Genomic DNA, 12,807 nt, shown 5'->3' with positions numbered 1-12,807 from the left:
GGGTGTGGCAGTCCAATGGAAACAGGTGCATTTTAATGTTTAATAGCCTGCAATGAAGGCATCCCTTCTCTCTTTACCGTTGAAGGAAGACATCATAGTAGTCTCTCTTCATGCACTTTGCTGTGATCTGCTTGTACTCCTTTAACACCCGCCGAATAGCATCACTCAGGGCCCCATATAAACAACGCTCGCCATCAAAGGTGTTTGCTTCACATTTGGCACCTGTAAACCAATACCAACTGGCATTTAGGTTTGAAGCCATATTACAAGAGACATATCATTTACATATGTGATATTGTCTTTCTTTGCAGAACAGAACTAAGAACTGCTTCCACTAAACAACTGAAGCAACATTCATCCCTCATTACAAGTACTTCCATATGTTCTTCTGGTCTAAAGCAGACCTCGTGAAGTAAAATTAACATTCAACCATAATATCCAGTCTCTTAATTTCTGCCTTGGGACAACTGCAAGACTACTCAGTTTTAAAAGAAAATAGCTGCATGAAGCTGCATACATTCTACAATATTTCACAGAAAACATTTATGCTACACCCATACCACTGTGATCCAGTGTTTAACTACAGTTAGGAATATAAACTTTATTCAATATAATTCTCTCTTAAGTCTGTGCCTGCATTGGTTGAAATATACCCATTTCTAATAGAGTCTGCATGTAGCTACTGTTTACTGACAAGCTATGCTAACCAAATTCAACCCCCCCCCAAAAAAAGCATGATTTGGATTTCTTATCCCAAGAAGGATTATTATTTGCTTTAGCTGTAAACTATGAATTATGATCTAATACCAAGTTTGGAATGTTGTTCCTATGGAAATCTGAAAGGCACCTACAATCCCGATTTTTTGTCACCTGCTGAAAATGTATTTGCTTCACCAAGTGTTTTTAAAGACTTAATCTGATTCAGCCTGGGTCATATTATGATTTTATAAATGTACAATTTTGTTATTTTTAATGACTGTATTGTATACCACCTCAAAAATAATTGTGTTGGTGGTTTATAAATTTTCTGATAAATAAAGTTAGAAACCATGCTTTTGTTTTATTTCTCTGACTGAATTTATATTCTTTGTACCTGTTAAACAACAGACCTAACATTGATTAAATGAAATCAACGTATTTTGATGGTGTGGGTGAGAGAACTAAGCTTATCTCACTCTACACCAGAGTTTTCCAAACTGTGTGTCGCGACACATTAGTGTGTTGGCTGCAGTGTGTAGGTGAGTCACACGAATGCTCTCCATAGTGCTCCCAGGGCTGGAAAAGGGTTAGTTTGCTTGTACTAACCGGTTTAGTTAGTAAAACTGGTTAGTAACTCCGGTTTTGCTAGTAAAACTGAATTACTGTGTCGTGAAATCTTGCCTGTCTAAAAAGTGTACCACCAACATGAAAAGTTTGGAAAGCTCTGCCTTACATTATTGCCTTTGTCCTTTTAGCCAAGTTACTAAGAAACAGCGCAATAATGCCCTTGGGAGCTGGGTGGTTCAAGAATGGATGCTGACAGACTTGTTACTTAGTAACCTAGATAGATCTGCAAGTGAAAGCACATATTGCTGGTGATTACTGTTCCTACTAGTCACTCAATAAATGGTGGCAGCTACTGATTCAGTGTATTACTGGTGAATTTATTCCTACTAGTAAAGCCAAACACTAAATCCATTTATTTTTGCCCTGCTGGGTGCTATGATAAGAACAGAAATATTAAATGTACCAACAAGGAGCCTTAACATTTGCTTTTTTAAAGTAAAAAAAGAGAATTAGTATTATTATTAATAATAAATGTTATTATTAATATTTATTATTATTATTATTTGTTATTATTTATACCCCACCGATCCTGCTGGGTTCCCTCAGTCACTCTGCGTGGCTTACAGCATATATAAAATGTAGTAAAATATCAAATGGACATTTACTTTTAGGTGCATTTTTTAAAACAAAATGGCAACAAACAGACTACAGTAGATTAAAAATAGCAGCTCTTCACATTGGCTAAGATCCAATTTTAATGTCACTCTAGGGCTAGTACTATAAACTTTTTTTAAAAAATGAGCCCTGTACTAATACCACTACCGTGGGAGGAAGTTTTCCTTGCAAAATAAGATTCTAGCTGTTTGATTGGCATAACAAGTCAAAAGCAGCTATGCAGTTTCCCATCACAGCAGGATTATACTGTTTTGATTCTGGTGTACCTTCAGTGACAATTCTAGAGACACACAGGTGAGCATATATATTGGGCACACAGTCTCCAGGAGAAAAATATCAGGTTTTTCTTACCGTTGGCTAAAAGATACCGTACAAGCTCTTCATGTCCACAGAGACAAGCATAATACCTGTTAACACAAGGAATGAGTTACGAATGAGACAGTTAGAAATGAAAACTTCTAAGTTTTGCTGATTCAATGTATCATGGCCTTCAAAAATCCTCCCACAGCACCAACTTTGCAATCTAATTAAGATCCTAAAATCACATTAGGTTGGGACAGCGAATGTGTTGCCCTCCAGTTGTTGTTGGAGTCAAACTCGCAGCAGCCGCAGATGATGGAAGATGGAAGTTGTAGTCCAACATCATCTGGAGGGCACCACGTTGGCTCCCCCCCCCCCCCATGGTGTTAATTCCTTACAAGAAATTGATCCAGTCCTCTCCATAGCATTCTCACTTCTTTCTGTTTTGACAAGGAGAAGAAGGGTCTTTTCCCACTCCTTTTCTAGTGATGAGATATGCACCTGCTTCATGTGCTAGTAGAAAAAAGAGATGTGGACTAGGGCTAGGCAGATGAAGGGGTGGGACCTTGCAAACGGAGCTGCCTTGGTTTTCAGTGCTCCCATCAAGTTCTATGGGACAACATTGAGAGAGGTGAAATCTGCACAACAGCCCCAGCACTGTATGATAGCCTTACCAACAAGAATTTAGGGAACTTTAGGGTACATGCTTATTATTTCTATTGCAAGTATCTACATCCTGCTCTATTAGTCGAGACTTTCAGAGCAGTTTCCATTAGCAAGATAAAGACAACAGTAACTCTCATGTAAAACCCAATCCCAGATTTTTAAAAACTTCTAAAAGTTGACATTAAAAGTTGTGGGTGAATAAAAAGTCTTCCATCTGTCACTGTAAAGACAGACTAGTTAGTGCTAGGTGGGCCTCCCTGGAGACAGCAAAATGAAAAATATCCCTTTCCCAATTCCCACCCACCTCACTTCAGAAGGCGATAGAACTCCAGCAATGATCACAGGTGATAGGAAAGTTCATGCAGGAAAAGTAACCTAGGTCCTAAGATGCTTAGGGATTTCAACATAAGATCCACTACCTTGAATTTTATGTGGAAATAGATCAGCAGTCAGTGCAATCATATAAAGGCTGACAAGACAATATCCCAAGGACACATTGTACAACTCCAGGGATTCCCATTCTATACTTTCTTTTATGACAGACGTAGCATGGTGCTGATGAACATATATTGGGGACAAACAAGAGAAGACTGTTGTCTTCATGTCCTGTTTGCAACCTTCCCAGAACATTACGGCTAACCAGAGCTAGACAAGATGAGCCAATGGTGCAATTGGAGGAGGCCTCTTCTTAGCATGCTAGTAAAATGGTTGCCACAAATTATCCCAAAAGCAGTGGCAGGCATTCAACTGCCTTCCAGAATATTGTTCTGAATGAGGAAAATTATTTCCAACAGCAGGTCTTGTCGACAAAAGACAGCATGGGCACACTGAAAACTTGAGACAATGGGGAGCAGAATGTAGGAGAAGGATATAAGAAAAAATGTTTTCTTTTTTGAACACAACAACAACAGAAGTAAAATGAGGAACTGTTGCAATGCCTGAAAGCATTTCTTTAAATCCTGTATAAGTTACCAAACAGCATGTATGTCTCAAGGCCAAAGCACTCACAAAGGGGTACTGTCCCATTTATCCCGGACATTGATTTCAACATCTCTCTGTTCAAGAAGGTATCTGAAAGACAAACAAGGGCACAGCTTTAGCACTTAAGACAGGGGTCAGCAAACTTTTTCAGCAGGGGGCCGGTACACTGTCGCTCAGATCTTGTGTGGGCTTGGACTATATTTTGAAAAAAATATATGAACAAATTCCTATTCCCCACAAATAACCCAGAGATGCATTTTAAATAAAAGGACACATTCTACTCATGTAAAAACACGCTGATTCCTGGACCGTCTGTGGGCCGGATTGAGAAGGTGATTGGGCCACATCCGTCCCCTGGGCCTTAGTTTGGAGACCCCTGATTTAAGAATTCATCTAACTCACTTTAGCTACAGCTTCAGAAATAATCTGTTTTTAAAAGCCCCTTTCCCCATTATTATTTATTATATTTATTTATTAGATTAGACTGCCCTTCATCATAAGATCTCAGGGTGGTTCACAGAATACTCGAGTTTGAGAGTGCCCATGCAACTTTTAAAAGAAGGGACAAAAAATAGCAAGGCTATTTCCCCCCACATTACATTTATTCTCCTTTACCCCCACCATTGATTTTTAAGCGTGTAATTTCCTAAATATCAGAAGAAACCAACATGCTGCCCTCCAGATGTTTTTGGATTCCACCTCACATCGGCCCTGGCCATTTGAGGAATGATGGACAGTTTAGTCTAACATCTGGGGGCATCACATTGGCTACTCCTGCTCTACATTACAGCAGCACACACCTCCCCTCTTTTTTCTTCTTCAAAAAGTTAGTGACAAATATCCCCACCAATTCTATGGGCGCACAACAGTGCATATGCGGATTATCAGGAACACAGAAAACACAAAAGAAAAATAGTTTGTGTTTCTATTTTGCTTTCTGGAAAGGCCCTAAAGAAGCAGAGTTAGTATGGTGCAATGGTTAAGAGTACTGGACTAGGACTGGGGATAAAGTCAGTCCCTGTCTCTGAATTTAGACTATCTCACAGGCAAGGGGGAGGGTAGAATGGATTTAAATATAAATGACATTTTAAAATCATGAGCAAAAATTAGCCATTATTTAAAAATCTTAAAACAACTGGTTGATGTTCTCCAAGTATGCTGTTACTGTTGTCCTTTTTGTGATTCTGCTTGTAAATTTTGTTGCAACTGAAAGCTATAAGTGTTGTGAATTTTTACTAGTTCTTAAGATTGACACTGAAATTGATGGTTAGCATCACTTATGGTGATTATGCACATCACAATGAATTTGAATTGATATAATATTGTGATCAACAGTACTTTTCTGGCTGTTACTACATCTTAATCCAATGAATTAGGAAATTAATTAATAGATTTTTTTCATATACGATTGGTATATATTTATTCTTGTATTCATGAATTACTGTCACGTTAACTGTTTTGTCTTTGCAATGATGTGTTTTGTGGCAGTGCTTGTATTCTGTTGAGTCATGCTGGGCACACGTGTGTGGAAAAGCAGCATATAGTTTATATTTTACAACATCTTCAGTTTAAAAAAGGAGAAAATGTGTTTATAAAGCCTTAAAATACCATTTGCCTTTTTGTGCATCTGTTTCTTTTTGGTCCTGCTCTCAGGGGATATCTAAAGTAGTCAGCTGTTTCAGGACAGGAAGCTGAGCTGATAGGCAGAAGAGGCAAAAGTTGTTTTCCTTTTTAAAAACACAGCAAGAACTTGGGGCCTCCCATTAGGGACATGAAGCAACACAGTAGCACCCATTCTATTGCCAAATATGAGTAGCTTGAGGAGGGAAGTTTGGCAAATACAGGCAGGTGAAAATAATTTCTGAAAAGAAATTTGCTTCCTAACTGTTTATCTGCCCCCAGCAGCCCCCTAACTTTTTCTCTGCCACAATAATCTTCAGTGTTCCCAGACCTAGGACTCAACTTTTAACCAAAACATGCATCTGGAAATCTTTTTTTTAAACAAAAAAATTTAACACATATTTGTATGATGGTCTTGCTGCTGCTGCAAGATGTTAGATCAGGCTGTGACAGTAATGGGTTCCAACCCACCAGTTGAAGACCAAAGAGCTGCCACACCCAACAGAACTAAGTTATCCAGTCCATGCTTGTTCCCTATTCTCCTCACAGATCTGTGACCATCTCCCTCCAAAATATCACTGGTTGCACCCAATATCCTCCATTCTATTTTTTTCAGCCCCAGCCAGTACTCCCCCTATGCCCCACGTTTGCTTTCTAAAAGTAAACTGAAGACAGGGACTGTCCTGAAACAGCTGACTACTTTAGATATCTGAAGAAGTGTGCATGCACACGAAAGCTCATACCAAAATAAAAACTTAGTTGGTCTTTAAGGTGCTACTGAAGGAATTTTTTTATTTTATTTCTAAAAGTAGTGTGTGCCAGAAATCCGCTTTGCCTAGAACTTCGAAGCTCCTATCTGGAACTCTCTCCTCCCTTTAAGCCTAGATTGGTGGAGAAGGCATTAGCTGGGGTTACCGAAGGCACTTTGTACATGCCCAGAGCCCTCTCACCCATGTTATTGCTTTCATGTGTGCAAACAAGCCCAGAAACTTGTTCTAAATAGCTTCCCAGTTTTACTTCTCAGGCAGCCCTTTTTGCTGCTGTCTAGAAGAGACATCTAAACATCCTAAACACATACAACAAACTTCGAGGAAAGCTAGGGGGGGAATAGACGACTTTACCTTAAGTCCAAGTGCAGCCCCTAAACCTCCACCTGCCATTCAGGTGCTCCCCAAACCGGAACCTCAAGGGACAGCCCCCTATTAAGCTCCCTAGCCCCAGCCTCTGCCAAGGCGCAGCACCGATGGGGTGTGTGGCCCTCTCCCGGGAGACCCACCCCCACCCCACAACCTGGGCAAGGGCCTCACCGCACTCGGAAAACATCGCCCTTCTTGCAGCTGGTGAAGAGGTCGCTGGTGTCCATAGCCCGCCGGAAAACGCCGCATTGACCCGGCCTAGAGGAGCGAAGGCGGCTTCAGCGGGAGCAGGCCGAGGCCCAGGATGAGGAGGAGGAGCAGGGCAGCCCAGGGCAAGCGGCGCCGGATGTAAACACGGCGCCGGAGAGGCTGCTCCACACCAGCGAGGAGGCCGGCCCCGCTCCCCGCCCTTTCCTGGGGGACCCGGCGGCGCGCAAGCCCGCCCACCTCGCCTAGGTCAGCCTAGAATACCGGGCAGCGGCGTCGGCATTCAAGGGGGTTGCGGCTGCGGAAGGCCGGCGTCGTGCCTGTGCAGCTTTAATTCCCCCCGCCGCCTGGCAAAGCCCCGGACGGGCGAGCAGCAGCTGCCGCTTCTCCAGACGCCGCGCGCGCTTCCCCTCCTCCTCCTCCTGCGCCCCGTTTGCACGAGATTCCGCCTCGGTTCGTTCTGTGATTCGCCCGCGATTAGATGCCGCCTCCTCCTCCTCTCCTCGGTGCCAAGAGCGAGGACTAGCACCGGCGTTTGTGCCTCTATATATTTATATGCAATTTTCAAAAGGCTTCGTGTTTTTAAAAAGTTCGGGCTCCTCCAGCGCTCCCCACGCTGTGAGCCGGAAGCCTCGGCTGGAGCGAAGAGGACGAGCGAGGCTGAAGCGGACAACTCCTTTGTCCGCTCGCGGAAGGGAGCTTCTTTATTATTTCTGGCGCCGTGTTCTTCGCGTGGTGGTCTCTCCCCAAAGGAATTGATAGAAAATAAATAAAAAATGTCAGGAGATCGGGAGGAATAAACCCCCAGTGTCTCTCGTTGCAGGGCCGCAAGCAAGTAGGAGAAGCAGAATAGGGAGGCATCCATCCATGCGCTTTCCTACTCAAGTTTTTATTGTATGGAAGGAAGCCTGTTCGGTTCAATTCTCTTCGTCTCCAAAATAAGAGATGTTGTCGAGCTAGAAAAGATGCAGAAAAGGGCGACGGAAGTTATCAAGGAACTGGTGCAATTCCATTATGGAGACAGGTTATCAACGGTTTAAGTTTTTGGTGGGTTTTTTTTAACACATCCTTTTCTCTGTCTCCAATGCACCCCCCCCCCTGTTGAATCCGTATGCACACAACCCAGTTTCTTGAGAAATACTGCCGCTTGATGTGTTTCCCCTCAAACCAGCTTTAATCCGAAAGGCAATCTTAAAACCGCATGCACTTCGCAGTTAAACCGAGGTGTGTACATTTGGGACGCCCATTGCTTACCCGCAGACGATACCAGTAGCTTGACAAATAGGAGTTGTGGAGGCGACGGCTTTGTTACATTTTAAGCTGCAAATTGCCTGATACTTTTTAATTTGGTAAAAAACTAGGGTAAGGGGAGGCGTGATAGAGGTGTGTCCAATTATTCAGCTGTCAGGTTATCCCTTTTTTAAAAAGCGAAATTCCCTTATGCTGAATAGGCTTCCTCAGGAGAAAAGGGAAAACTTGACAGCTATGTCATAGTAAATAGATTAATAAAAAAATTCCTTCAGTAGCACCTTAAAGACCAACTAAGTTTTTATTTTGGTATGAGCTTTCGTGGTGCATGCACACGAAAGCTCATACCAAAATAAAAACTTAGTTGGTCTTTAAGGTGCTACTGAAGGAATTTTTTTATTTTACTTCGATCCAGACCAACACGGCTACCTACCTGTAACCATAGTAAATAGATGTTTTGCTCCCTCATAATTTTAGTACCAGAGTCGTCCACTGAAGCTAAGTGGTTCAGGATAGACAAAAGGAAGTACTACTTCATACAGTGTATAGTTAAACTCTGGAACACACTTCCACAAGAAGTTGGGATGGACACCAATTTGAATGTATTTAAAGAAGGGGTTAGACAAATTCATGGAGAATGCTAATCAAGTGGCTACTAGTCATTGTGGTGTATGGCATCCCCAGGATCAATACCAGCTACTGGGATTCAAGAAGTGTGCATACACATGAAAGCTTATACCCAGAACAAACTTAGTTGGTCTCTAAGGTGCTACTGGACAATTTATTTCGACTGTGTCAGACCAACACAGCTACCTACCTGAATCTGGGATTCAACAGTAAGAGGGCTATTTGTGCTCATGTCCTACACTTGAGTTTCCCATAGGTCCATACAGGAGGCATTTACTAGCCTTTGTGGTTGTGCAAATAGCATTCGTATATGCTCATAGCTATATGTATGCTCATAAACAGGCATCCCCAAATTGCTGCCCTCCAGATGTTTTGGCCTACAACTCCCATGATCCCTAGCTAACAGGACCAGTGATCAGGGATGATGGGAATTGTAGGCCAAAACATCTGGAGGGCCGAAATTTGGGGGTGCCTGCTCATAAGTGTTACCGACTTGTGCCTTTAAAATACCTGTTCAGTACACAGAGCCAAAAGCAGTAGCTTTGGTGGTAATGGGGCAGAGCCACCTAGGGAGTTTTTGGTGGATCAGTTTGCATGGGGTGCTTCAGGCAAGCAGGGACTGGTGGTCTTTCAGTGGTAAGAGTCCTCTGAATTCTATAGAAAATACATTTTTAAAGGCATCTAGTTCCAGTTTAGTTAATAAAATAGGTGATGCCACACTCAAGCTCCCAGTATAAAATAGGAAGACAAAACACTTGTTCTTGACAAACACTGTTTTTATATTAGCGGTAGAGTCAGTATGCTGTAGTGGTAAAGAGTGGTAGATTTGTAATCTGGGGAACCGGGTTCGCGTCTCCGCTCCTCCACATGCAGCTGCTGGGTGACCTTGGGCTAGTCACACTTCTTTGAAGTCTCTCAGCCCCACTCACCTCAGAGTGTTTGTTGTGGGGGAGGAAGGGAAAGGAGAATGTTAGCCGCTTTGAGACTCCTTCGGGTATGATAAAGCGGGATATCAAATCCAAACTTCTCTTCTCTTCTTCTAGAACTCAGTCCTGATACTGAACAGGTTTTTTGTTTGAGTCAAAGTGAGTTCTTTGGTTCAAAGTACACCATGCTTATCTTTTCTGCATGGCAAAACACGACAGGGCAACAGAAGATAAACAACCCAGCTTGAGTCACCTTTCTTGCACATGCAGTTGAAGATAGTGTGAGTCATAGAAATTGTTTGGTGTACTTAGCATTACAAATGTTAAAACAATAAATTAACAAAAATTCTACTGTCTTTGTTAAACAAATCCATTGATGGAGTGATTTTGATAGTGTAGGGTTGCAATCTTCCATTTTTGAAATGTTAACTTATTCTTGCAAGTGTCTGTTCCTTAAGATTCAAACATGGGGGTGGTGTGGGGGTGCCCCACATGCAATAAAGCAACTTTTGAAAAGTGAACTTTTCCATCTTCATACTTCTCAAAGAATGGCAACAATGAACTTTATTTAAAAGCTAAGCCTACCTTTTAATTTAAAGCTGACTCTGTACTGTATGGAACTATATAGTAATAGATTTTTTAAACATTTCTCTAAAATTGGGATTTAGTTTAGGTTTCTGGTTTACTATGGTCCCTATAAACTTCACTGCTTGGGCAGAGCTGAAAACTAGCTTAAGTCTCTTATAGAGACTTAACACCCCTAAGATTTTGCCCTAGCACATTGAGCTCTTGATTGATTGGGTGGCATTTACCCTCTTAACTGCTTGACTGCTTATTAATTTATCTTAACACTATCACTGGGGCCAAAATCTTTCATTAGATGGGACTCAATTGCTAGGTTGTTCCACATAGCCCTGGTTAGCTTCTTCTAGCTGCTAATGCAGCCAATTAGATCAGGAGGTCTTTGAGGAAACACAACTAATCAAATCCCAGATTCAAACTTTGCTGCACTATGAAGCTGATAGAACAGTTGAGGAAGTTACTTTTTCTCAACCTAATCTACCTCTCATCACTAAAATATCACTCCATATTTCTGGGAGGAAGGACAGGATATAAATTGATAAATAAATGTAATGTTCCATCGGTTAATTCCAAAACCTGTGTTCAATATGGCCTACCAAGTTTCAACCCTCACCATAACATATGCATCGTGCATGTACAACATACAACATAGCACACATACAACAAAGCATTGCACACAAACAACATAGCAATATTTTTTTCAAGCTGACGCTTAAGAGGGCCAGAAAAATGAACACAGGAGATTCTGTATTTTGACCAGAAACTTTATTTCAAAAAGTGCTACTGATGACTAAGGAACATTTGCTAGCAAGTGAAATGACAGGTGATAAAACCATCACATTTTGGAGTATGTAAAATTTCCATCAAGAAAAGAACCCTACTTTTATGTTTATTAAGGAAACTTTCCAAATGAAGGTCAACTTTCTCGGTCTCCTTAGAAAAATAAGACTCGGGGATGAGAGGAAGCAATCGTGCAGCGTTTCCCAAATGTTTTAAATTTAACAGTACATTTTATGCTGTGTATGTTTTTTCAGAAATATGTCTCAGTAAGTTCAATTAATTTTATGCGGGTGTAGGGTTGCAGTCTCTTTCTAATGGGATCATCTCAATCAGAATAATTTGATTTATAATTCTTCCCCAACCATTCTTCCTCAGCTCTCTGGTGCAATCTATCCTTCCCACCCTTATCCAGCTGATTCTCAATCCCTCATTTGGGAATCACTGCAGTGATTTGGAGATCCACACTATCCCATTCATATACTTAATGTAATATAGCAGTGTAGGAGCCAGGATAGGAAGGCTAATAGTAGTATCGGAGGCTTTATCTTCACAAGCATGTAACAAAAGAACTAGGACAGCAGATTCCTCAGCCTTTATTAGTTTTTTTAGTTGGGAGGAGGGAGTTGTGTTTGGTTTTGGAGAGTGTAAAAGTATGCTTTATTTTCATCAGAGATTCATGAGAAATCAATGTCTGAGGCAAGTCCTGCTGAGAGACATCTGTGTAGCAATCTGTACTTTGTCCACTGCTGGAACAATCAGCAGAGAGGCTTCTGCACCAGATGATAAGTTAGGTAGCCCATAGATATTTTCTGAGTCGGTGGCTCTCAAAGTGCAAGGCTGTCACCACATGACCATGCCGAGTTGCCAAGAATTCTCATATCCTCCCTGCATTTCCTTACGTATTGACCTAGAATGTCATAACCATGCATCAAGTAAGGGCAGTAGTCCATGGAGCTGTGTGAAGCATCTCTCTTTGTGACTATTTGGCTATACAGTATTCAGGTGTAATATAAATCTTTTGTAAACCATTATATCAAACCAACATTGGAAGCTGGTTTGTAAACCACAGTTTGTACCAATTGTAATCTGCCCTTATGTCTGAATTTACAAACCACTGACAAATCACTTAAGGACATTGCTCTATGGTGAAAGAAGCGAATTTGTCAAGTTTAGAAGCTGAGTGCAGATGGACAACAAAGGAAGGCAACCATGAAGCTGAAACCATAGTGTGGTTTCTTAATTATGCTTAGCATAGATAATCGCGTGGTGTAGTATCTGGACTAAGACTATGCAGTCCCTTCATTTCTTTTAATGTCCCTCGATTGTACCCTGCATCCAGGGGAATGGTAATTTCTCATCTTTGTTGGAACACACATCTCCTTGTCTGAAAGTGGTTTTGAAGAGGGTTTACCATCTACTAGATGACCCAGTCCTTAAAATGGCGGGCTTACAAAGAGTTATTTTATGATAGCCTGCAAGTTTTGTGAGGTCATTCTAACTGTTTCAAGAGTTTTACCATCATTCAAAAGCTTGAATACTTCCCACACAAAAAAAAGAAGCTTGTCCTGTAAAACATATCTCTTGAAATAATTAAGGATTGCTCCCTTTCCTCTATTTTTTCATACGAGTAGTGAAGCCAATAGGATTATAGGTAAAGGTAGAGGTACCCCTGACCGTTAAGTCCAGTCGCGGACGACTCTGGGGTTGCGGCACTCATCTCGCTCTATAGGCCGAGGGAGCCGGCGTTTGTCTGCAGACAGCTTCCGGGCCATGTGGCCAGCATGACTAAGCTG

The 12,807-nt window shown here is 41.6% G+C and overlaps 1 protein-coding gene across 1 annotated transcript in view; it reads right to left on the bottom strand.

Annotated features, from left to right (window-relative positions):
• ABTB1 (ankyrin repeat and BTB domain containing 1) overlaps nt 1-7,483 on the bottom strand; it is a 40,242-nt gene extending 32,759 nt beyond the window's left edge. The window contains exons 1-4 of the mRNA XM_035106466.2: nt 6,816-7,483; nt 3,916-3,978; nt 2,293-2,348; nt 78-222 (exon numbers count right to left, since the gene is read on the bottom strand). Coding sequence (XP_034962357.1) covers nt 78-222; nt 2,293-2,348; nt 3,916-3,978; nt 6,816-6,871 — 320 coding nt within the window. The 5' untranslated portion in view covers nt 6,872-7,483. The remainder of the gene's footprint in view (nt 1-77; nt 223-2,292; nt 2,349-3,915; nt 3,979-6,815) is intronic.
• Between the last annotated feature and the right edge of the window lie 5,324 nt (nt 7,484-12,807).

This window comes from Zootoca vivipara, chromosome 2 (assembly GCF_963506605.1).
Source record: "Zootoca vivipara chromosome 2, rZooViv1.1, whole genome shotgun sequence".
NCBI classification, from domain to species: Eukaryota; Metazoa; Chordata; class Lepidosauria; order Squamata; family Lacertidae; genus Zootoca; species Zootoca vivipara.
This window is presented reverse-complemented; position numbering and strand designations above follow the sequence as displayed.